A 24,280-nucleotide genomic window follows, 5' to 3' on the forward strand; every position below is an offset into this window, starting at 1 on the left:
GTGATCCAAAGAACTGTCCCTTCCACAATCATTTTGTGGTCCATCATACAGGCGGTGAGGCTCGGGCCAATAGAGGTTCATACACCTCCACGCCTACCGTGGGCACCGATGGCGCGCTCCCAGTAAGTGTGTGAACTACGTGTGTGAGTACCTTTCCTACCCACTAGGCTTGGGTGGGAGTGAGATTGTGCTCTTGCCAAAGTAGGATGTCAATCCGTTCGGCGAGGGTAGACTGCAGCTTGCAACTCTTGTTGAACAATCAACTTCCTAGAACCACATGCCCCACTGTAGTGGAGGTTGTTCACATTCGAGGATGCAAGATGTAAACTCATAGGGAAACCTGCGGCTGACCGAACATGCATCTGTTTAGTATGGAAGCTGCTGACGAAGAAGAAGAGCTATGGGTCATGCGGATACGCTTTGTTGCAGGCCTGGATGGTAAACTCCATTTCCCCATGGTAGCCCATGGGGGTGATAGATGCACTTAGTGGTACCACTAGAGCATCTACCAGTGAGGTTGAGAGGCATGACTCCATACATTGGTAAAAACGGGCCGCTTGTGCTAGGGGCCACTTGATCACATCCATCAGAGCTCTCCACTGCGGAGGGGCTCCAAAGATAATGCTTAGATGTGGGACCTCAGCCCTAGCCCACCAATTTATGTCCATCATGCAATCTGGCCATTGTTGGGAGAAGAGTGCTAGTCCTTCTTCTCCCATCCATTGGGATATGTGATCTGCCACATGATTCTTCACCTCCTCTATCTATGTCATCGTCCAGTATCCTGTACGAGAGGTCTGAAAGAAGAATGCATAGTTTGGTCCATCCGGTGGTGCTAGTAGATGGACCTTACCGCTCCTTGACTTGTGAACCACAAAGATTCCCACTTCCAGGGGTAGTGTGAACTTTGCACGCTCCACAACTCAGGTAAGACCATGGACCACTGTGAAAAAACTCCTGTGGTAGTAGCCGTGTTGTCTTGGGAGTGTGATGGGCGGCATGGACAGATGAGCTAGTGGCTGTGGGGGGGGAGGGGGGACTAGGCTGTTGGTGAGTGGAGGATGTTGGTGTATGGAGCTCCTCACCTCTTGTTTGGGGGGGGGGGATGGAGGTGAGGGGGAGGATCGAGGGATGGTGGGGTGGTCGTTGACGCAAGGCGGGTGTGGGGGGGAGGGTGTGCGGGATGTGGGCTCTTGGGTGAGGTGGCCTGTGACGCCTCCATGGGGGGTTGGATGTGGAGGCTTGTGGCCGTGCCGGGTCGGGCAAGGAGGGGGGGACCGCGTGGTGCTCTGTTGGCGGGGGGGGGGGGGGGGAGGGCTTGCCCTCCTGCTCCTTGCTGCCGTGGCTATGTCTGAGGGGCTGACTACGGCCCCTACTGTCATCTCCCTCTCTGTCGTCTTTAGCCCCGTGTAGAGCCGTCTACGTCCCACTTGTGGGCCTATCGGCGAAACTGCCTTGGCTCCGAAGCGCGTACAATCTATTGCTTGATGCCCAAAGTCATGGCAACGCAAGCACTGCCCTAGCTGCCTAGTCACAATAACCTGCTCTGCTGCTTGAAGGAGTGTCCGCCTGCCTCAATCTCCAGAAAGTGTTGTATATTCTTTGTCTCTTTCACTGCCACCCGTACCTTTGGGACTCTTGCTACTGTCATTGCGTCTGTGAAGGAGGCGGGAAGGACAGTTCCAAAGAGCCATCCAAAGTTCTCCACTAACTACGATACTCTACCACTAGTCTAGGAAAGAGTAGGGTGATCGGATGTCTAAGGAACCTGTTATGGAGCGCGAATGCCTCCACTGTGAAGCCACTGTACCAGGGAAGCATGTAGATGACCCCCTTCGTGGAAGCATAGGGTGAATTGGCCACTAGCTCACGGAGTGCATCTACCGAGGTGAGTCGTACCATGAATATCCCTTGCCCCATGAGAACCACCTCCACAATCTACGCAGTGCCAATGCACAGCGTGGAGTGAAGCCAATCCCGAAGCTAGGCCTTGGATGGGGAAGGTCCTATGACCTGACCAAAGATCGTTGTTTCTTTTAGCTCTAGTTCTATGGCCCGGAATGCTAAGAGGTTTTCCTCGGAGAGGACAACGCGCAAGGTGTTTGACTACTAGGGGGCACTTGGAGAATGCATCGGCGTCTGACCAGAGGTTTCCATTGCGCGTCCCCTACTGAGAACCTACCAATCACACTGCTGTCCTGCCGGAGGGGGGAGAGTTGCTGCAAATGGAGGGAGCAACCCCGGGGGGGGGGGGGGGGGGGTTTCTGTTTTTTGACGGCGGTGGAGGCACCGGGCATCATGGGTGACTGCGTCAGACTGGAACCGCATGGGTAGGGGGACTTGGTAGGGTGAAGGACAACGGGTGCCTGGGGTGTTAGACTGGAGCCGCAGAGGGTGGTGGGCTGTTTTATCAAGCATTTTACTCTGAAGGTGATGGAATAATGGAGGAAGAGTGTGCTGCTTTGTGGAGAAAGGAACTGTAAAAAAAGGCTGTATGGAGTGGGGTTCTGGATTTTTGGTGCAGGGTTGAGGAGGATTGAAAAGCATAGGGGGACAGGAATGGGCAGTGAAAGAGAAGAGAAAGGGCCATGGGGAGATGATGGGTTGTGGAAGGGAGAGGAGACTGGTTGGATTAGAGGGAGCTGAGAAAAAGGAGGGATGGGTGGAGAATAGAAAACATGGAATAGTGTTGAAGAAGGAAGACAAGCAGGTTGAAGCAAAAGAGAAATCTAAATTGGGCTGTGGAGATGAGGCTGGAAAGTGCAGGGTTGCACAATAAAAGCGGGGATGGAGCTGTTGGCAGAAAGTTTGAGTACCCACTGCCCAGTGGGCCATGGGCATGGGCAGGGAGACAAAAAAGAGAGAGGTGAGGAGAATCTAAGGCTCCCAGTGGGGCATGGGCAGGGAGACAAAGGAGAGAGGTGAGGAGAATCTAAGGCTCTACAAGAGAGGATACCAAGGATATTCAATCTATATGAAGATATGCTGTCAACTTTCTTGTACATGTTGTATTCCTAATCCAAATCTTAGTCTTATATGTGCTGGTGTCCATCTCTCCGAACAGCAAAGACTTGACACATTAGAATAAGTATAGAATCTAATGCATGCAAATATTTAAATAAGTAAAGACTTGGCACTAGGTGTACAACAGGAATTAGGTGGAGGAAAGTGGACATGTGGGACTGAAGAAGAGCGAGAGGTAGGGAATATTTCTGGTTGTGCAAGGGGTACAAGAAAAGTGGGAGAAGGTGGGTAAGGGAGCTAGCGTTCATAGCAAGAGCAAGATATTTCCACATCCATCAATACTCTTGAAGCTCATAGAAACCTGGAGACTAACAAACTTTGAAAGATTGGATTTTGTAAGCAATGCATGGCAATATCATTGGTCTTTGTTACCTGATCTCCATTAGACGATCTCCAGCACTAGTTACCGAAAGGAGATCAATGGACGGTCTCTTTGGAATACCTCTAAGCATTAGGATGTTTAAAAAGCCCACAACAGAAGGGTGTCCAAGTAAGTTTGAAAGGTCTTGTCTAATAACATCCTGTCCATGGTACTCAACTTTGATAAAGGGCCTACATAATCTCCTCCTCAGAGAAGACTGGGAATACTTTTTCTCTCATGCTATATATAATGACTTGCATAGCACTATTACACTACAATGCATTGCACTTATGGCACTACACTTGCATTCAGAAATCTTGGTGCAACATAGTCCCAACTTTCGTGCACAAACTACTATACATAGATTATTGTATATGTATACGTGAGCATGCACTAGTAGACCTTCCTTGTGCACCCACCATACATATGAAGCCTCATATAAAGAGACATTTGTAGTACATTGTTACATCCTCGAGGAACCCGATTATATGCAAGCTTGTGAGTGTCAAGTGTGTTTGCATTGTGTAGTACACAATTTCCAATTGTTTTCGTGGGCAGCCAGCCTACATATCAGCAATTGGAGCAGGGAGGCCTGATTGCCAACTTGCATCATCATTTCTTGTGCCTGTGAGAAGAAGCTGGATCGAAGCTCAGCACAAAAACTTAGTAGAGAGTGTGAGAGTGAAGTACGACAGCCAATGCAATAGACTGAAAGAGTGTAAGCTGAAAGTACAAGGTATAACCCTTAAACCTTAGGGTTGTAGGGGGTGTTCACACCCGAACACGGTAAGTGCCCGTAAGTGTGTGTCATAAGCACATACGAAATAATACCATAAGTCTGGGGAAAAAAACCTCTCCTACTAAGAGTAAAAAGTGCCCTAGTGTCCTATTCATCACCAACACTCCTATGTGAGCATAGGTGTAAGTGAGGCATGAGTGAAATACCTAACAAACCCCCCTGGAGTGAAGAGTGATCAAGAGTACAAAGATCATCCGCCACCAAAGGAGATCAAATTTAAAGCATCGTGAAATGCTTCAAATTTGTCACGAGGAAGATCTTTGGTGAAGATGTCTGCCACATTACTGGTGGTAGGACAATAGACAAGGCTGATATCACTTGCATGTAACCTCCCTCTGACAAAGTGATAATGTATCTCAATGTGTTTCGTGCGTGCATGAAACACTGGGTTCCGTGCCACTGCAATGGCACTTTAACTGTTAGTGAACAAAGGAGTAGGCTCCGTAACAGATACATCCAGATCAGCTAGCAAGCGTCTAATCCATACGCATTCAACTGTGGGAGTGAAAGCTACCTTGTATTCAACTTTACATGACGATGTGGCAACAGTGGACTGTTTCTTGCTCAGCCAAGATATGCAAGACGATCCAAGAAAGAAACAATTGCCACTAGTGGAGTGACGTGAATCATAATCACCAGCCCAATCAGAATCATTGAAAGCATGTAACTGCAGTGGTCCCCCCTTGGCATCAAGCAATCCAAGAGATCTAGTACCCTGCAAGTAACGGAAGACACGCTTAACAGCTTGCCAATGTGACATGCGTGGCTGATGCATATATCTGCTCACGGCTGAAACTGCAAACTGTATGTTCGGTGTAGTGTTGCATAGGTAAATAAGACATTCAACTGTTGGAGCATATGTGTGTATATCAAACAAATCACTGTCATCATGTAATGATAGCTTAAGTCCAGGTTCCATTGGTGTACAGACTGGCTTGCAATCCTGTAAGCCGAACTTGTCAAGAAGTTTACCAATGTATCTTGACTATAATAACCCAATACCTCTAGCATCATGTATGAACTGAATTCCCAAGTAATAATGCAAAGACCCCAAGTCTGACATGTCAAAAGTTTGCTGCAAATTTTGTTTAAATGCTGAAATCTGATCAGCATGTGTCCCTCTAAGCAAGAGATCATCAACATAAAGACAAATGATCAGCATGGATCCCCCCTCTTTACATACGTAAAGGGTAGACTTAGATGAGCTGTTTATGAGCCCTTGGCTAAGAAAGAAAGCATCTATCTTTGCATACCAAGCTCTAGGAGCTTGTTTCAAACCATATAAAGCTTTTTTTGGCTTGCAAACCAAGTGTTCCAAGCCCTCAACTGCAAAACCAATGGGCTGCTCTACATATACTTCCTCATAAGGTTCCCCATGTAAAAATGCAATTTTAATATCCAACTGATGCACAGTCCATCCATAATGGGCAGCCAAAGAAACCATAGACCTGATGGTCGTCATGCGGGAAGTAGGAGCAAATGTCTCCTCAAAGTCAATGCCTTTCTTCTGTGCATAGCCTTTAGCTACAAGCCTTGCCTTGTATTTGCCAATGGATACATCTGCATTACGTTTCTGCTTGTAGATCCATTTTGTTCCAATGGCTTTCTTCCCAAATGGCAAAGACATCAAATCCCATGTTTGATTCTTAGTGATAGAATCCAATTCAGCTTGCATTGCTGCCATCCAATGCACACTCTGTTGTGCATCCTCAAAACATTCAGGCTCCTCATCATGAAGGGTGCTTACTGCCATAACAAACTCCATGGTATGTGCAGTATCATGCATACGATCTTGCCTTCTAGTACAACCAGCCATGGGTACATCCAGATGACTATCTTTCATAGTATGTAAATACCATCTAGGCATTTGTCTTGCCTCTTGACTGTGCATAAGCTCTTACTAAATTTAAGTTTCAGCACTTCGCTGAATATTCAGATCAGGCAATGGCTGATTTTCTACATTTTCTGAAGGAGCAGCTGGCTAAACATTGAGCTCACTTGGTGAAACTCCAGCCAAATCACCAAATGTAATGGGTAGCAGCCCTCCAAATACATCACGGGCAGCCTGATATGTGTCTCAACTAGCCAGGGACAATTCTGATTTTTCATCAGACAAACACCTTTTTAGAAACATGATCATGTAGTCTGTATCCTTTGCTTTCACTGTTATAACCGACAAAAATGCATTTCACAGCCTTGTCATTCAAATTTTTTCTAAGTACCTTTGGAATATGTGCCTATGCAAGGCACCCAAAGGTACGAAAGTGTCCAACAGAAGGTTTCCGTTTGTTCCAATCCTCAAAACGTGTAATTTTCTTCAAAGCTTTGGTGAGGCATGTGTTCAAAACATGGCAAGCACACATGACGGCTTCCATCCAAAAGCTGTGTGGCAAGCTCTTTGCTTTTAGCATGCATTTGGTCATCTCCATGAGTGACCTATTCTTCCTCTCTGCAACCCCATTTTGCTATGGAGTATAAGCAGTAGTGTACTGATGGACAATGCCCTTTTCCTTCAAAAAAGAATTCATCATAGAGGACATGTATTCCCCCCCTCGGTCTGAACGGAGAGTTTTAATTTTACAACCAGACTGGTTTTCAACAAGTGCAATAAAAGCCAAAAATGCATCATACACTTTTGACTTTTTGACCAAAGAGTAGACCCAGCAAAAGCGAGTAAAGTCATCAATAAAAGTCACAAAATAGTAACATCCTACCAATGACTTTGTCTGCATCAACCCACATACATTTGAATGCAGTAACTGCAACCCAACTGTTGCTCTAAAAGCAACATCATGGGAAAACGAAAAACGATGCATTTTTCCCAAAATACATCTTTCGCACAAGTGCTCAAGAGGTCTCTCCAGTAGAGGTAATCCATCTAGCATTTGCGTACGTTGCAAGAGCATTAAGTTGCCAAAGTTTACATGCCCCATCCTAGCATGCCATAACTCTACCTGTATCATAGCAGGAGTAAGAGTGGATGCCAAGTACGCTGATTGATCAACCGAAAGAGCATCCAACTCGTATAAACCATGACATAAAGTGCCTATGAAGATCAAAGTCATGTGTTCTTTGTCTTTCACCATGCATTTCTCATCATCAAATGTGACTTGCAATCCACAATGTGCCAAAGAAAAAATAGAGAGCAAATTCTTATTTATGCCTGGCACCAACAAAACATCCTGTAGGCGGAGAATAGAGTCATCGATGGCCGTGAGCACAATCTCCCCAACACCTTTAACAGAGTATGATGCATTGTTGGCACACTTTACAAACTTTCCAACTGGAGCTGCACCAATAGAAGCAAATAAATCTCTGTGAGATGTAATATGCCTTGAAGCACCATTGTCAAAAAGTGAAGTGCCTGCATCGTCAGTAGAGCCAAATGCTCCATCAGCCCAAGAAGTGTCATAACTGCATGTGTAAAAGCAATAGTACCTGTCTGCAAAAGGAGCATCAGAAACAGACATTCCTGACTCCTTTTTCTCCTTGGTGATTCTCTTTCTGCATTCACTGATGTAGTGGCCTGGCTTCTTGCAATAATGGCATTTTCCCTTTTTGTCTTGCGTGCCCCCTTGGTTTTTACTTGCCTGTGATGTGCCAGAAGTCCTAGAGCTTTGCAGAGCATTCTTGACTTGGTTGCCTTTGCCCTTCTGTCTAGCCATAAAAGCTTGTTTAGAGGCTAGAGCATCCACACCACTATTTCTTCTTGTTTGCTCCTCCTCTAACAGGTACATCCAGATCAAGTAGCAAGTGTCTAATCCATACGCATTCAACTGTGGTAGTGAAAGTTTCCTTGTATTCAGCTTCACATGACGATGTGGCAACAATGGATTGTTTCTTGCTAAGCCAAGATATGCAAAACGAGCCAAGAAAGAAACAATTGCCACTAGTGGAGTGACGTGAATCATAAACACCAGCCCAATCAGAATCACTGTAAGCATGTAACTGCAGTGGTTCCCCCTTGGCATAAAGCAATCCAAGAGATCTCGTACCCTGCAAGTAACGGAAAACATGCTTAACAACTTGCCAATGTGATATGCGTGGCTGATGCATATATCTACTCAGGACTGAAACTGCAAATTGTATGTCCGGCCTAGTGTTGCATAGGTAAATAAGACATCCAGCTCTGCTAGAGCATATGTGTGTATATCAAACAAATCACTGCCATCATGTAATGACAACTTAAGTCCAAGTTCCATTGCAATCCTGTAAGCCGAACTTCTCAAGAAGTTTACCAATGTATCCTGACTATGATAGCCATATACCTCTAGCATCATGTATGAACTGAATTCCCAAGTAATAACGCAAAGACCCCAAGTCTGACATGTCAAAAGTTTGTTGCAAATTTTGTTTAAATATTGAAATCTGATCAACGTGTGTCCCTGTAAGCAAGAGATCATCAACATATAGACAAATGATCAACATGGATCCCCCCTCTTTACAAACGTAAAGGGTAGACTCAAATGAGTTGTTTATGAACCCTTGGCTAAGCAAGAAAGCATCTATCTTTGCATACCAAGCTCTAGGAGCTCGTTTCAAACCATATAAAGCTTTTTTCAGCTTGCAAACCAAGTGTTCTGATCTCTCAACAACAAAGCCAATGGGCTGTTGTACATATACTTCGTCATGAAGTTCCCCATATAAAAATGCAGTTTTAATATCCTACTAGTGCACAGTCCATCCATAATGGGCAGCCAAAGCAACCATAGACTTAATGGTCGTCATGCAGGAAGTAGGAGCAAATGTCTCCTCATAGTCAATGCCTTTCTTCTATGCATAGCCTTTAGCTACAAGCCTTGCCTTGTATTTGTCAAAGGATCCATCTGCATTCCGTTTCAGCTTGTAGACCCATTTTGTTACAATCGCTTTCTTCCCAAAGGGCAAAGACACAAAATCCCATGTTTGATTCTTAGTGATAGAATCCAATTCAGCTTGCATCGTTGCCATCCAATGCACACTCTGTTGTGCATCCTCAAAACATTCAGGCTCCTCATCATCAAGGGTGCTTGCTGCCATAAAAAACTCCATGGTATGCGCAATATGTGGCATACGAGCTTGCCTTCCAGTACCACCAGCCATGAGTGCATCCAGATGGCTATCTTTCATAGTCTGTGAATACCATCTAGGCATTTGTCTTGCCTCCTGACTGTGCATAAGCTCTTGCTGAATTTCAGTTTTAGCTCTTTGATGGATATTCAGATCAGCCAATGGCTGATTTTCTTCTGGCTGGACATTGAGTTCACTTGCCGAGTTTCACCGATGAGCAGAAAATACTTTTTGCTTCTCTCCACTTGGAAGGTTTTGCCCACACTTGGTGGTGCTATATCAATCGGGAGAATCAATAGTTCATTGATTGGGAAGATTTCAAAATGCATATGGTCCAAGTTTTTGTGTCCCCTGTGGAAAAAGAACGGTTGGCAAGAAGATGGTACACTCTTGACCAATGTAACCTCACTGCACATGACTACACCAATCAATTCATGAACTTGACCATGTATGTGGAAAGCATTAGTGACAATGCTAAATTGCACAAGTACATCTATGGGTTGGAACCGAGTCTATCAGCTCATGTCATGGCCCAAAAACCCACTACATTGTTTGATGCAATCGAACTGGCTGAGAGATATGCAAGAAAGTACCGTAAGAATGGGAATCACCAAATGTAATGGGCAGCGGCCCTTCAAATACATCACGGGCAGCCTAATATGTATCTAAACCATCAAGGGACAATTCTGATTTTTCATCAAATAATACATCCCTACTGACAAACACCTTTTTACAGACATGATCATAGAGTCTGTAGCCTTTGCTCTCACTACTATATCCCACATAAATACATTTGAAAGCCTTGTTATCTAGCTTTTTTCTGTGTACCTGTGGAATGTGTGCATATGCAAGGCACCCAAAGGTACGAAAGTGTCCAACAAAAGGTTTACGGCTGTTCCAAGCCTCAAAAGGTGTAATTTTCTTCAATGCTTTGGTGGGGCATCTGCTCAAAACATGGCAAGCACACATGACGACTTTCATCCAAAAACTGTGTGGCAAGCTCTTTGCTTTCAACATACATTTGACCATCCCTATGAGTGACCGATTCTTCCACTCTACAACCCCGTTCTGATGTGGAGTATAAGCAGTAGTGTATTGATGGACAATGTCCTTGTGCTTCATAAAAGAATTCAGCATAGAGGACATGTTTTAATTTTACAACCAGACTAGTTTTCAACAAGTGCAATAAAAGGCACGAATGCATCATACACTTCTGACTTTTTGACCAAAGAGTAGACCCAATAAAATCGAGTAAAGTCATCAATAAAAGTTGCAAAATAATAACATTCTCCCAATGACTTTGTCTGCATTGGCCCACATACATCTGAATGCACTAACTGCAACTTGGATGTTGCTCTAAAAGCAACATCACGGGGAGACAAAAAACGATGCATTTTCCTCAAAATACATCCTTCGCACAAGTGCTCATAAGGTCTTTGCAGTAGAGGTAATACATTTAGCATCAGTGTGAATGCTGTAAGAGTATCAACCTGCCAAAGTTCACATGCCCCATCCGAGCATGCCATAACTCTGCCTGTATCATAGCAGGAGTAAGAGTGGATGCGATGTACACTAACTAATCAACTGAAAGAGTATCCAACCCGTATAACCCATGGCATAAAGTGCCAGTCAAGACCAAAGTCATGTGTTCTTTGTCTCTCACCATGCATCTGTCATCATCAAATGTGACCTGCAATCCACAATGTGCCAAAGAAGAAATAGAGAGCAGATTATTCTTTATGCCTGGCACAAACAAAGCATCCTATAGGCGGAGAATAGAGCCATCAATGGCTGCGAGAACAATCTCCCCAATACCCCTAACACGGTATGATGCATTATTGGCACATTGTACAAACTTGCCAACTAGAGTTGTACCAACAGAAGCAAATAAATCTCTGTGAGATGTAATACGCCTAGAAGCACCATTATCAAAAAACCAAGTGCCTGCATTCTCAGTAGAGCTAAATATGCGATTAGCCCAAGAAGTGTCATAACTGCATGTGTAAAAGCAATAGCCCCTGTCTGCAACAAAGGATGCGAACTCCATAGTAGTGGAAGGAGCATCAAAAACAGGCATTCTTTGACTCTTTTTTTTCCTTGGCGATTTGCTTTCTGCATTCAGTGATGTAGTGGCCTGGCTTCTTGCAATAATGGCATTTTCCCTTTTTGGCTTGGGTGCCCCCTTGTTTTTTGCTTGCTTGTGATGTGCCAGAAGTCCCAGAGCTTTGCGGAGCATTCTTGACTTGGCTGCCTTTGCCCTTCTGTCTAGCCATAAAAGCCTGCTCAGAGACTAGAGCATCCACACCACTATTTCTTCTCGTTTGCTCCTCCTCTAGGAGCAAATTGACTAACTAAAGAAAGTGATCGGCTCTGCGGAAATCCTCATGGTGAGGTTTAAGGCTATATGAAAAGCCAAGTATGAAGGAGGTAATGAGTTCAATGTAGTAGATATCATCTGTTCATCTGAATAGTACTCATCAACATTCATGAGTTGCTCACACAAGTCCTGAATTTTGTTCAAGTGATCCTGAATAGAATCACCCTCATCCATTTTCAATGTCTCTAGCTCTTTCTTTAAGAAAGAGATGCGAGTCTCGTTCTTTCCTGCAAACATCTACTCCAAAGTTAGCCAAGCTTCTCGTGAAGAAGCTGCCGAATGAATATGGGGGATGATGGACCACTGAACTGCCAATGCAATCAGCGACAAAGCTTGTGCATCCCGTGTATACCATGCTTTTTGAGCTGTTGATCTTTGGGGAAGTGGCTGAAGTGGAGTAAGCTGAGGTGCCTATTGTGCACGTCCTCCAGGAGGAGTAGCTGGAGCCAGAACTCCAGGTCTAGCTTCTTCTCCACTGACATAATCCCAAAGATTTTTCGCCACAAGCATATTCTTCATCATGAAGGACCAAAGTGAATAGTTGTTTCCATCCAATTTATCCTCCTTGGATACACAGGTGAAGACATCTCCTCCCAGATTTTCCATGATAATCAATTACCAAAAGAAGCAAAAGAGTAATGTCCAAGCAGGACCAAATTGGAAATCTGAAAATTTCCAGAAATTGTAGGAAATAACTTTCTACAATTAGTACACTGAGGTGCACTTTGTCAAAACTGTCTTTAATGCACGCAGTCCAAGGTGCATTCAGTATTCAGCAACATTGTATCAACAAAATTCCCAAATTTTGTTGCCCTAGATTTGTTCAAAACATTCTATCAATGACTGTAATTGCAGTACACATGGCAATGTACTCAAAAAACACAAAAGCCCCAAAATGTTTGACAATTTTGCCCAGAAATTTGCATCAACCATGTCTGGGACACATATTCACAGTTCTCTGTCTGCGTGGGTAGAAATCCCCTCTTCCAGAAATTGATTCTAGAATAAAAAAGGTAAAGTTTTTTAAAAAATACCTCTGTAATGACAGGTTGACCAGTTGGTAGCCACTGGCACAGGTACAAGTGAGCTGGCGAGTGTCAGAATTCTGGCAGGAAGGCGCAGGACGGACAGGCATCACAGGGCAGGAAATGGTGGGGCGTGGCGGTGCTCAACAGACGGCGCTTCAGATGGGAGCAGGAGGCGGAAGCCCTTCAGGCAGGAGTAGGAGGCTGCGCACCCAGAGCGACGTTCCCAGACGACGGGCGGCGCAGGGGCGGCTTTCTGTAATGCAAGCGGCGTTTGCCACAGAAGCAAGCGACTGAAGACTATCGAGGCAAGGTACTGGACGTCGTTGCCAGAGGGCTGGCATGGCCAGAACAGGGGCAACGCAGGCAACAGCCTGGCAGGAAACCTCCCAGGTGGATTGGTGAAATGCAGGGTTGGACAGAGTGAGAAGCTCCCAAAGGCTGAGCGGAGCTGAGCTGAACGGAGCCTCAAGGGATGTGGCGACAGGGAGCAGAACTGGACCTGAGCAGAAGACTCAGCTGAGCTGAACAGAGCCAATGCTCTAATACCAAATGTGAGATGAAGTCAAGATTAAAGCTCAGCATAGAAATCAGTAGGCAGTGTGAGAGTGAAGCACGACACCCAATGCAATAGCCTGAAAGAGTGTAAGCTGAAAGTACAAGGTACAACCCTTAAACCTTAGGGTTGTAGGGGGTGTTCACACCCGAACACGATAAGTGCCTGTAAGTGTGTGACATAAGCACATAAGAAATAATACCATAAGTCTTGGGGAAAAAACCTCTCCTACCGAGAGGAAAAAGTGATCTAATGTCCTACTAATCATTGACACTCCTGTGTGAGCGTAGGTGTAAGTGAGGCGTAAGTGAAATACCCAACAAGGAGCACAAGAGGGTGAAGGGAGACCTTGAACAAGAAAGGAGGCATAGATTAAGGCAGCAGGGCCCTAAATAGGCCTCAACCTGAACAAAGCAATGGGGCCCCCTCTCTCTCTCTAAATAGGCAAGTATTCTGTGTATAGAGATGGCAGAGTAATCATAGCAAAATGGAGGTCACAATGATGGTATGAGTCTTATGAGACGTTAAAGATGTCCCTTTGGGATTGTAATGGTTCAATGAGACTTGACGTAGATTATTTTGAAAATACTTTTCGTGGGATAGACATGTTTATGTATGCAGAGACACATAGTGTATAAGTTTCACATTACTGGATGTAGTGGGATACAAATGGGAGAGCATCTATAGGCCTCAACCCCATAGACCAAGAGGAACCAGGGGGTTAGGTGGGGTGGCAATTCTTTAGCGTGAGAGCCTCCAAGACATGATTCACGTGGTATCACAAGATGTGCATGCTAGATATATGCGGGTACGGCTGAGGATAGGGCACCTGAGGGATCTATATGTTGTAGTATGCTACATCCCACCTACCTCTTGAACATTTGCTCCTAGGGAGGGATCACCATTTGAAGTACTACATGAGGATATTATGAGATATGCAAGCATTTAGGACATACTACTGGTGGGAAACTTTAATGCTCGAACAGGAAGTGAGCAGTCCGCCTTTTACGATATTGAACATGAAATGTTTAAGGAATTGGCATTGGATGAACTAGGGCTTGTCAGGACATCTCAAGACAAGGAGGTGATTGCGGTTGGTGCACAATCCAACCATAATGGGCAGACAAAGCAACCATACACCTAATGGTGGTCATACGAGATGTAGGAGCAAATGTATTCTCATAATCAATACCCTTGTTTTGCACATATCCTTTCGCCACAAGCCTGGCTTTGTACTTATCAATGGATCCATTTGCTTTTCTTTTCAGCTTATAGACCCATTTAGGACCAATGGCTTTCTTTCCAATAAGCAATGTAACTAAATCTCATGCTTGATTCTTCATGATAGAATCAAATTCAGCTCACATTGCTGCCATCCAATGCACACTCTGTTGTGCGTCCTCAAAAGAATTAGGCTCCTCATTATCAAGTGTGTTTGCTGCCATAACAAGCTCCAGTGTATTAGCATGATCATGTAGGCATGCTTGTCTTCTAGTATGACCAGCAAGAGGAGCATCCAAATGATTGTCTTTTAAAGTTTATAAGTACCATCTAGGCATTTATCTAGCCTCTTGATTATGTACATGCTCTTGATGAACCTCAAAATTTCTGCATTGTTTAACGGAGCAAGTGGCTGAACATTTTGTTCATTTAATGAAGCTCCAACTGTATAACTGAAAGGAATAGGCAGCAGCCCTTCAAACACATCATTTGCAGCCTGATATGTGTCAGGACCACCAAGAGAGAATTTTGATTTTTCATAAAAAATCACATCCCTACCGACAAAAACTTTCTTGGAGACAATATCATACAATCATTACCCTTTTCTCCAACTACTGTACCCCACAAATATGCACTTGACAGCTTTATTGTCCAACTTCTTTCTCAATACTTTGGGAATATGAGCATATGCAAGGCACCCAACAATAAGAAAGTGACCAACTGAAATTTTTCAATGCCTTAGTAAGGCATCTATTCAAAACATGACAAGCACAAAACCGCTTCCATCCAAAAACCATGTGACAATTTTTTAGCTTTCAGTATACATCTGGTCATCTCCATGAGTCACCAATTCTTCCTTTCTGCAACCCCATTCTATTGTGGAGTATATGTAGTAGTATACTGATGTGTAATGCCTTTTTGCTTCAAAAAATTATTCAACAAAGAAGACATATTCCCCCTCTCGATCCGAACAGAGAGTATTAATCTTACAACCAAATTGATTTTCTACAAGTGCAATAAAAGCCAAAAATGCATCATACACTTCCGACTTTTTCACCAACGAATAGACCCAACAAAAGTAAGTAAAGTCATCCATGAAGGTGACGAAATAATAACATCCACCCAATGACTTTATCTGCATAGGTCCGCATACATCTGAATACACAATCTATAACCTAGTTGTTGCCTTAAATGCAATATCTCAAGGAAAAGAAAATTGATGCATTTTTGCTAGAATGCATCCCTCACAAACATGCTCAAGAGGTCTCTCTAAGCGAGGTAAACCATCTAACATCTGAGTATGCTACATAAGCATCAAACTATCATAGTTAATATGTCCCAGGCGAGTATGCCATAACTCTGCCTGTGACATAGCAGGAGTAATAAAAGATGCCAAATAGATTGACTGCTCAATTGCATGAGCATCTAACTCATAGATTCCATGATATAATGTGCCAGTAAATACTAAAGTCAAGAAGTTTTTATCTCTGACCGTGCATTTGTCATCATCTGATGTGACTTGCATTCCACATTTTGCTAAAGAAGAAATGGACAACAAATTCTTCTTTATTCTTGGCACATATAATGCATCCTGCAAACAGAGAATAGAGCCATCAATGGCTTTCAAGACAATCTCTCCAACACCTCTAAAAGGATAAGATGCATTGTTGGCACATTGCACAAAATTACCAATAGGTGCTACAACAATAGAGGTAAGCAAATCCCTGCGGGATGTAATGTGGTTAGAAGCACCATTGTCAAAGAACCAAGTGCTAGCATCCTCTATAGAGCTGAATGCTCTATCTACCTAAAAGAATCATAACTACGTGTAAAAACAATGTATGGTCAACAACAAACCATGTGGACTCTATAGCAGTCGCAGTAGAAGGTGCATCGAAAACAAACATCCCAAACTCATTTTTCTCTTGGCAATGCTTTTCTTGCATTCTATGATGTAGTGACCTAGCTTTTTACAATAATGGCACTTGCCCTTCTTGGCTTGCATGCCTTCTTGCTTCTTCTTGTTCTGTGAAGTGCCTAATCTTCCAGAACTATGTGGAGCATTCTTAGACTAACTACCTTTGCCCTTCTATCTTGCCATAAAAGCCTGCTCTTCAGAGGCTACAACATCCACCCGCTATTCTTCCTTGTTTGCTCTTCTTCCAACAACAGACTAACCAACTAAAGAAAGGTAAGTGGTTGCAGAGAAATTCTCATTGTGAGATTCAATGATGTGGGAAAGACCAAATAAGAAGGTGGCAAGGAGTTTAAAGTAGCAGAGATCATCTATGCATCAGAATAATACACATCTACATTCATCAACTACTCAAACAAGTGATGAATTTTGTTAAGATAACCCTGCATAGCATCACCTTCGTCCATCTGCACATTTTCAAGCTCCTTTTTTAAGAAAGAAATGTGTCTCATTTTTTCCAGCAAACATTTTCTCAAGTGTGAGCCATGCTACTCGTAAAGAAGTAACAAACCTTATATGCGGGATTATGGACCACTAAACTATCAATGCAATAAGTGACAATGCTCGGGCATCCGGAGTGTCTCAAGCCTTTTGTGTAGTTGTTCTTTGGGGTAGTGGTTGAGTTGGAGCTAGCCTTTGACCACTTCCTCCTTGGGGAGGAGTTGCAAGAGCCACAACTCCGGGATGGACTTCTTCACCACTCACATACTCCCAAAGATTTTTAGTAACGAGCATATTGTTCATCGTGAAGGACAATAGAGAATAGTTATTGCCATCCAATCTATCCTCTTTAGATACACAAGTGAATACATCACTCTGTCCTTGATTGGTCATGATAAATGCCACTCTTCCAAAAGGCACAAGAGCAATAACCAAAGCCGGATTAACCTGGAAATCTACAAATTTTCAGTTTTTTTCTTTTATCTTTTGCAAGTAAAATGTGGCTGATTATATTACCCAAAAAAGATTATTACAATGAAGTGCTCATGCTCAACAGACTAGCTGGAGCTAATGCAAAGTCACTAATACATCATGTATACAAGCCTCTCAAGGCTGTCTGGGGGGGATGGGGGCAAGAAGCCATGGAAGGGGGGGAAGGGGTATATCGCCATCTAGGGCTGTCTGCTTGCATCACGAAAAACAAGTCTTAGCCGCCCCAAGTACGCATGAAATGACAAGGGAGCTCCTGACAAGCCCTAGACTCGCCCTGCACCTGATTCCATCAGCCGCAAAGGGAGTGGATGATGGAGGTCCATAGCTCTGCTAAGGTTCCCTGTACTGAAAGTCTCTCTCCGCCGAAAGCCTCCTGACACTGTGCCTTCTAGATATGCTATCCAGTAAGATTCCCTATGATCTCCCATACCTCAGAGCGGTTTGTTGTGGGCTCCAGTACCTGGCGGATGGGTAGAGCCTCCAAACCAACACTACGCACGACCCTGCCTCGATGATGAATATCGTGTCCTGCATCCTGGCCTCATACAGAAGGTGACAGCCCTGGCTAACTGCTTGCCAGCAGAAAGCTCCCCATGAGATACATCCAAGGCAAGGTGCTATACGACGAAGGATACGCATGCTCCTCTCCACACGAGCTGCACCTCCTCACATGACGAAAGGCAATGCTTTGGGTTTTCGAGAGGCTGCTGTGTGCAATGCTTACAACCTCCCTCCTTTTGCATCTGGGCAAGCCAACTTTCCACTGTCAAGCCTCCATATGCCACCGGCCATAAGAAATACGATACCCTCCTCGACCTCCAACTATCCCATAGGCAGCGCTAGAAGGTCCATCGGAACGGCTCCGTGATGTTGTGCTCCACCTAGTGCTTGCCACGTGACGGCGCCCAATCCATATCCTCCTGCATCAGTACGTGTCTGCCAATCTTGGCAGTGTACTCCAAGAACCTCGGAGGCTTCTTGGCGACTGTAGTGGCCGGCTATAGCCACTCTCTTGGATCCCACTCCAACTCATCAAGTGGTCTGTCCTCCCAGATCCAAAGGCACCACTCCCTGAGCTCCTTCCAGAAAACATAGGGGTCCAGTTGCCATGTCTTCCCCCCCAGAAGGCCCACGACCCGAATCCTCCTCCACGAAAGGGCAACTATCCCCTCATCCTGCTGCCCTTTGTCAAGGGCCAGACGCCTCGGTGAAGAAAGTACCCCTGCGGGGCGCCGCCCACTCTACCTGCCACCTATAGGGGGATGCATGCTGGTGAAAACCTAGTGGCCCATACCTCCCCGGGCTCTATCGGCTCTCGTATCGAGGGAGAAAACCACTCCAGAGGTATTGCTACATCTATGTCCCTTCTCCTCAACTCCACTCCTCTCTGGCAGCCTGATACAAATTTTCAGAAATTACAGCAAACATCAAGCTTTAATTAACAAAACTGTGTCCACTTAATCACTACTGTCCAATGTGCTGAAATTTCCACAGATTTCAACAAATAGCACGCTATCCAATGCACGAACAATGCTCAGCAGCACAAGAAATGCAAAAGCCCCAAAATTTATTTTTCCAATGTGCAAAATTTCAATCACTTTCAGACTGAATCTTCGATACATGTGCCAATGTCTACCAATCATACAAAAGTCCAAATTTTCTGACCCGAATTCCAAGAAATTTCTGTGATTTGTGCCCAAAAGCACTTTCTAGAGCAAAAATGCACAGCTCTTGCAAAAGCCCCCTGCTGTAGCTCTGATTTCTCCAATAAAATGATAAAATATACTTGTCACATCCGAGACGGAGCCGAGTATATGCCAGAACTTCCCGAACTGGTGGCGACGACGTGGAGGAGCAGCAGAAGTCGGCGCTAGAGCTGGTGATGGAGCTGGTGGTGGTGCTGGCAGCACAAGAGCTGCAGATGCAGGAGGTGCAGGATTGAGCTGGCGATGGCCACTACAGGATGGCAGCCACAGGGCAGGCGGCGCTTCTAGCTGCTGATGGGGCAGGCTGCAGGCGGCGCAGCCTCCTAAAGCAGGGTGGCTGGGCGGTGGAGCTGCAGTCGGAGCTGTTGACGCTTGGACTGGTGGAGGCGACCAAAACTGGAGAAGCGGCTGGTGCTGTTGAACAGGCTGTGGCTGCTGCCGTTGCTGGCATGGGAGCTACCTGATCAAACCTCGAGCAGGGCTGACGAGGAGCTTGGTGAACCTTCAAATGTTGTAGCTAGTAACATGTAGTTTTTTTATTAAACGTCAAATATAAGATTTATGTACTGATATCAAAAAATGCGTATCTTTCTTTTTTAAAGTTATTGTGAAAGAAGATTTCTGTTTTAATGTACAATTTGAGAAGGATAGTGTGTTCAAAATAGCATGAAGTAGTAGCTACCAACTTACTCATGGTCAAGAGTAAAAAAACAACTAAAAGTAGGTGAGCATGTTAAATAAGATTTATGTATTAATATCAAAAGATATGTAGAGTTTCCTTAAAAAGGTTATCATGAAATAAGATTTATGTTTTATTATCGAAAGATGTGTATGGTTGGAGAGTGATAATGTGTTTACAATAGATATAGCCAGGCCATTGATCTTTAGGATGTATCCACTAAGAAGTCTCTATGGAGATTTTGACAAAGATAGTCCACACTCTTCATGGGAGATGGGAAAGGATGCAAGGAAGTCCTAAGAGGATAAGGAAGAAAAGAGAGGCTTTTTTGCAAATTTGGGATTCAAGCATCTTTCTTTCATACCACTCCCCAAATGGTTTGGTGTTTTATCCCACCACGTTGGTTATTCATACAAGCATTTTATTCTTTATGTATTTAGTTACTCTTTACAGAGTTCCTTGTTCTTTATATGTACCTTAGGGGTTTTCTCTGAGGTGTTATTAATAGAATTTCCTTTTCCTAGGATTAAAAAAGGATGGTGCCAAGGATTCAAAGGCTACATTAGCCATGATAGAATTTGCCTTGTACCATCTCTTCGGAGTCAAGGACACTACTCTTGCTTCTCCCTTGATAGAAGAAGCCATGGCTTGTGGATAGCAGTGTATCACCCCACATGACTTACCATCACCATTGGCAACAACTTTTTGGTGCGAATTTGAGGAGTAGAGACCATTTCCCTTCTTTCAGATTCTCAAGACTGATACAACTAGGGACCCTTGTAGTTTTCAGATAGGAAGCAATTATAGTTGAAGATGCACCCACAAATGTTGTGCTTTGGACAAATATCGAAGGGGGTGGGCTTTGCAATCTCACGGCCCTTGCTGCATAGACTTTATTGGCCTTTGGGCTACTTTTAGTATGCCCATTATGGGCAATTGAATGATTTCCATTTTCTCGCGATGGAAATATGAATTCTCTCCTTAGCATCCTCTCTCATTTTCCAACCATCTCTCAAGTTTCCTCAATAAATTCCAACCATTACAGTTATTGGAGATACAACACTCTGAGATTCTCTATTGTAACCCTTAATTTACAGCAAAAATTAGGGTTTGAAGGCCACCTCGAGAGACATGCTCAAATTCCAAGGCCTAGCACTTGAATTTCAGCAGCTCAAATTGGAGGATTTAAGGGAAATTCAAAAGGCCAGCTAGCCAACATTGAGCTTAGGGTTGAATTTGTCACTCAAGGAGTAGAGTGAAGGCCAATCCCCAAGCAAATCAAGGGGCAAATTAGTTGGAAGACTTGCTAGTCATTTATAATAGCAAGTGGCATTTGGATTGTGGAGAAGAGTGAACAAATCTCTGTGTACTTCTTCCAAATTCCAATACAAGCTAAAGAAATATTACAAGGGGCGCCAATTTTGGGGCCAACAAGCTATCCATTGTCTAAGATTAAGAGGAAACATTTCAATTCCAATTTATGTGAATCTATTATTTGTTGTAATTAGTGTTAAATCAGGCCATTACTACCCTTTCCCAAAAGGAAGCCTGGTTTCACAGGGTGGATCATACATGGGAGATATTGCACTAAGAATCCATCGTGATTAATTTGGCGTCCTCCATTTCTTTTCCCATCTTGGAGATCTATTAGATAACACATGGTATCTTTATTTTTTAGCATAGGTACATCTTTGAGCTTCTCTCGGGCCCCATGGACCCAGAGTCCAAAATGTCCTTTTTAGGTGCTCCCCTTCAAAGAGGGAGCCATTCTAGCAAGTTGGACTGATCGAGATTGGGTTGTAGGTGTTGACACTCGTTGCTCCATCACATGCTTTTGTCTTTTCTCTTGGATCGAGAGCTGTCTCATGAAGCAACAAGAAGCATCCTACCATTGCCTTATCTTCTATGAAGCTGGAGTATCGTGCCTTTTGCTCCTACTACTTAGGAGGCTGTTTGGTTGAAACCACCTTCCTTTCCAAGTAGGGTGCTACTAACTTGATTTAACACTAACAACAGCAAGCATAAAATTCACATAAACTGAAAATGCAGTGTTTCCACTTTAATCTTGGATAATGGATAGCCTGTTGGCCCCAAAATTGGTGTCCCATGTGGTATTTCTTTAACTGTTAGTGCAAATGGATAGAGTACAACTGAGATCCTTTGACCTCCTCCACTTATCCAAGTGCCACTTGCTATCAAAACTAACTAGCAAGCTTCTAAACCAATTTGTCCCTTGGTTTGCTCGGGGATTGGCCTTCACCTTGCTCCTTGAAAGACAAATTCAACCCCAAATCTGATATTGGCTTTCTAGCCTCAAATTTTAGTATGGGCAGCCTAACTTCCGAATACTTGTTGACTTCTCCATCAAAAATGAGCTCATTGATCCCAACACAAAAAAGGCAAAACACAGGGACAAGAAGGAAACTGTGTATGACTGAGTATTGAATCTCTCCCTCCAATGCAATACAGAGAACCTAGTTGTGTACCAAAGAGTACAATGTTGCAACCTTTCTAACCCACTACATTGGAAACCCAATCTTTAATATAGTGCCCTCTAGAATCTTCCAATCTACTTTGTATAAGCTTTCTCAAAGTCAAGAAGAGAGGTAATAAGATCTTGGTTTAAACATAGTGCCCTCTAGAATCTTCCCATCTACTTTCTATAAGCTTTCTCAGAGTCAAGAAGAGACAATGAGATCTTGGTCTATAGCTAGACTTTTCAGTAGGGCTTCAAAAATTATTTTATATTCATAAAGAAAGTGCAGAATCAAATAGAAGAGGAATAACTCATGTTGGGAGTCCATTTGCAACTTGTGAGGTTTAGTTTGAAAACTGATTGTAAGGCTTCATGTGTATAATAATTTCTTGTGTTTGGTCTGTGAGCCATTGTGTGCTGGTATCCCCAGGATCATGGTAATCGGTAAATATTTTTCACTTGCTGGTATATATATTCTTCTACAATTCTGCTTTCAATAAATGAAGAAGAAAACATTCTATTCTTAACACCCCAGACTCCAGAGGCACAGATTTATGTGGCAAGTATGAACATGATAAATTTTAACCCCTAAAGAGGGGTTCAAAATAGATAGAACAAGAGGAAAGACAAATCCAGGCTAGCTATTCTTAAAAGGGGTACCTTCCTGAGTCCAAAAGTGGTCACCACATGATAAAATTTTCAACCCCTGATTTCATATCTTGTGTACTGTTGACTGGTATTCTTACATATAACCAGGAAAATCTGAAATGCTGCAGGAAGTCATCAACAAAGAAGATGCAAAGCTAATGCAGTTAAGAGAGGATTTTGGGGAAGATATTTACATGACTGTCATAAAAGCATTAAATGAGCTTCAAGTATACAATGCTAGTGGCAGGTATCCTGTTCCTGTTGTGTGGAATTATGAATTGGGAAGGCAGGCAACTTTGGAAGAAATCATTTACTATCTAGGCAGCAAAAAAGCCAAGAAGAAAAGCAGAATGTGAAAGAAGAAAGCAGTAAACATGTAATCATAGCAACCTGTCAAATCGACAATGATGGCACCATGATTGTCAGGATTGACTCATTACGGTTGTCAATGAAATCTCTTGATTTCTCTTTTGAAGCATTTCCAGTAGATGGCTCTCTATAGGCTATCGTGAACTTTGTAAAGTTTTTTGAATTAACAGGTTCAACTTACTCTCATGATGCAAATGTGACATTTTTCTGGGATGAAAATATCACGTTATGGCATAAGATAGTATTGATAATGTGTGGATCAGTTTGAGGTGTTCTTTGGATTACTAAGCTCACCTGAAACATTCACAATATGTGATTTTTTCATAATCACTTTGGAAGCGTTTGTTAATAACTTGCCAAAACTTTGTATTTGACTCTTGCTGTCAAAACCTTTCTTTCTTACCTTTCTGGCACAGCAGATTTATTTAATCCCTGAATGATGCTGAAGATTTCTGTATGCTTATAATCATTATTACCATCTCTTGTTTTGAAAAGATTCTCTATCCAATTAGAGATTCAGAGACTGTTCTGAAAGCACAGATTCTTTGACTTGCAGCTGAAACACAATCAAACTCAAAGGAAAACATTATGAAGTTGTTCTAATACAGGACCTGGCAGTGCTTGGAAACCCCTAGATTTAGTGTAGTCCCATACTTCAGACTAAAATTAAGAGGTTAGGAGACCTTGAAACTTCAAAAGATTTTAGGATAAACGTACTCAAATATAGGCATTTAACCTCTTAAATTTTTTATTTCTTCTTCAAGTCCAATTTAACTTTCCCAAACTTGTATGGGTAAGTTTTGCCAAGTGGTAGCCTTCTAAATTGAATTTCCAATAGTGTCCAATACATTAAATTGATTTTTAGAATATAAATTTTAAAAAATAATTTAATACTTAATTTTCACGTAGAAATATAATTGAACTAGCTAGGCTAATTTATTACCTAGGTGATCCTAAGCGCTCATTAGCTTGGAACTAGAATTAATTAATTAATTAATTAAAATTTACTAGTTTCACCATTGACATTAATGGCTAACTAAATGTTTTAGGCCAAGTTTTGACACATGGTTCTATCTAATGCT

At 43.2% G+C, this 24,280-nt stretch overlaps 1 protein-coding gene across 3 annotated transcripts in view; it reads left to right on the forward strand.

Annotated features, from left to right (window-relative positions):
* Window positions 1-23,536, forward strand: part of LOC148026321 (protein INVOLVED IN DE NOVO 2-like) — a 237,095-nt gene extending 213,559 nt beyond the window's left edge. Inside the window, exon 5 of one of the 3 annotated variants that reach the window (XM_087690741.1) lies at window positions 22,958-23,536. In XM_087690741.1, the coding sequence (XP_087546867.1) occupies window positions 22,958-23,185 (228 nt within the window). In that variant the 3' untranslated portion in view covers window positions 23,186-23,536. The remainder of the gene's footprint in view (window positions 1-22,957) is intronic. The other 2 variants (XM_087690739.1, XM_087690740.1) reach the window with 2 other exon arrangements.
* The last annotated feature ends 744 nt before the right edge of the window (window positions 23,537-24,280 follow it).

Source organism: Lygodium microphyllum, chromosome 13, assembly GCF_053477565.2.
Source record: "Lygodium microphyllum isolate KBCC chromosome 13, Lygodium_microphyllum_v1.1.10, whole genome shotgun sequence".
Lineage (NCBI taxonomy): Eukaryota > Viridiplantae > Streptophyta > Polypodiopsida > Schizaeales > Lygodiaceae > Lygodium > Lygodium microphyllum.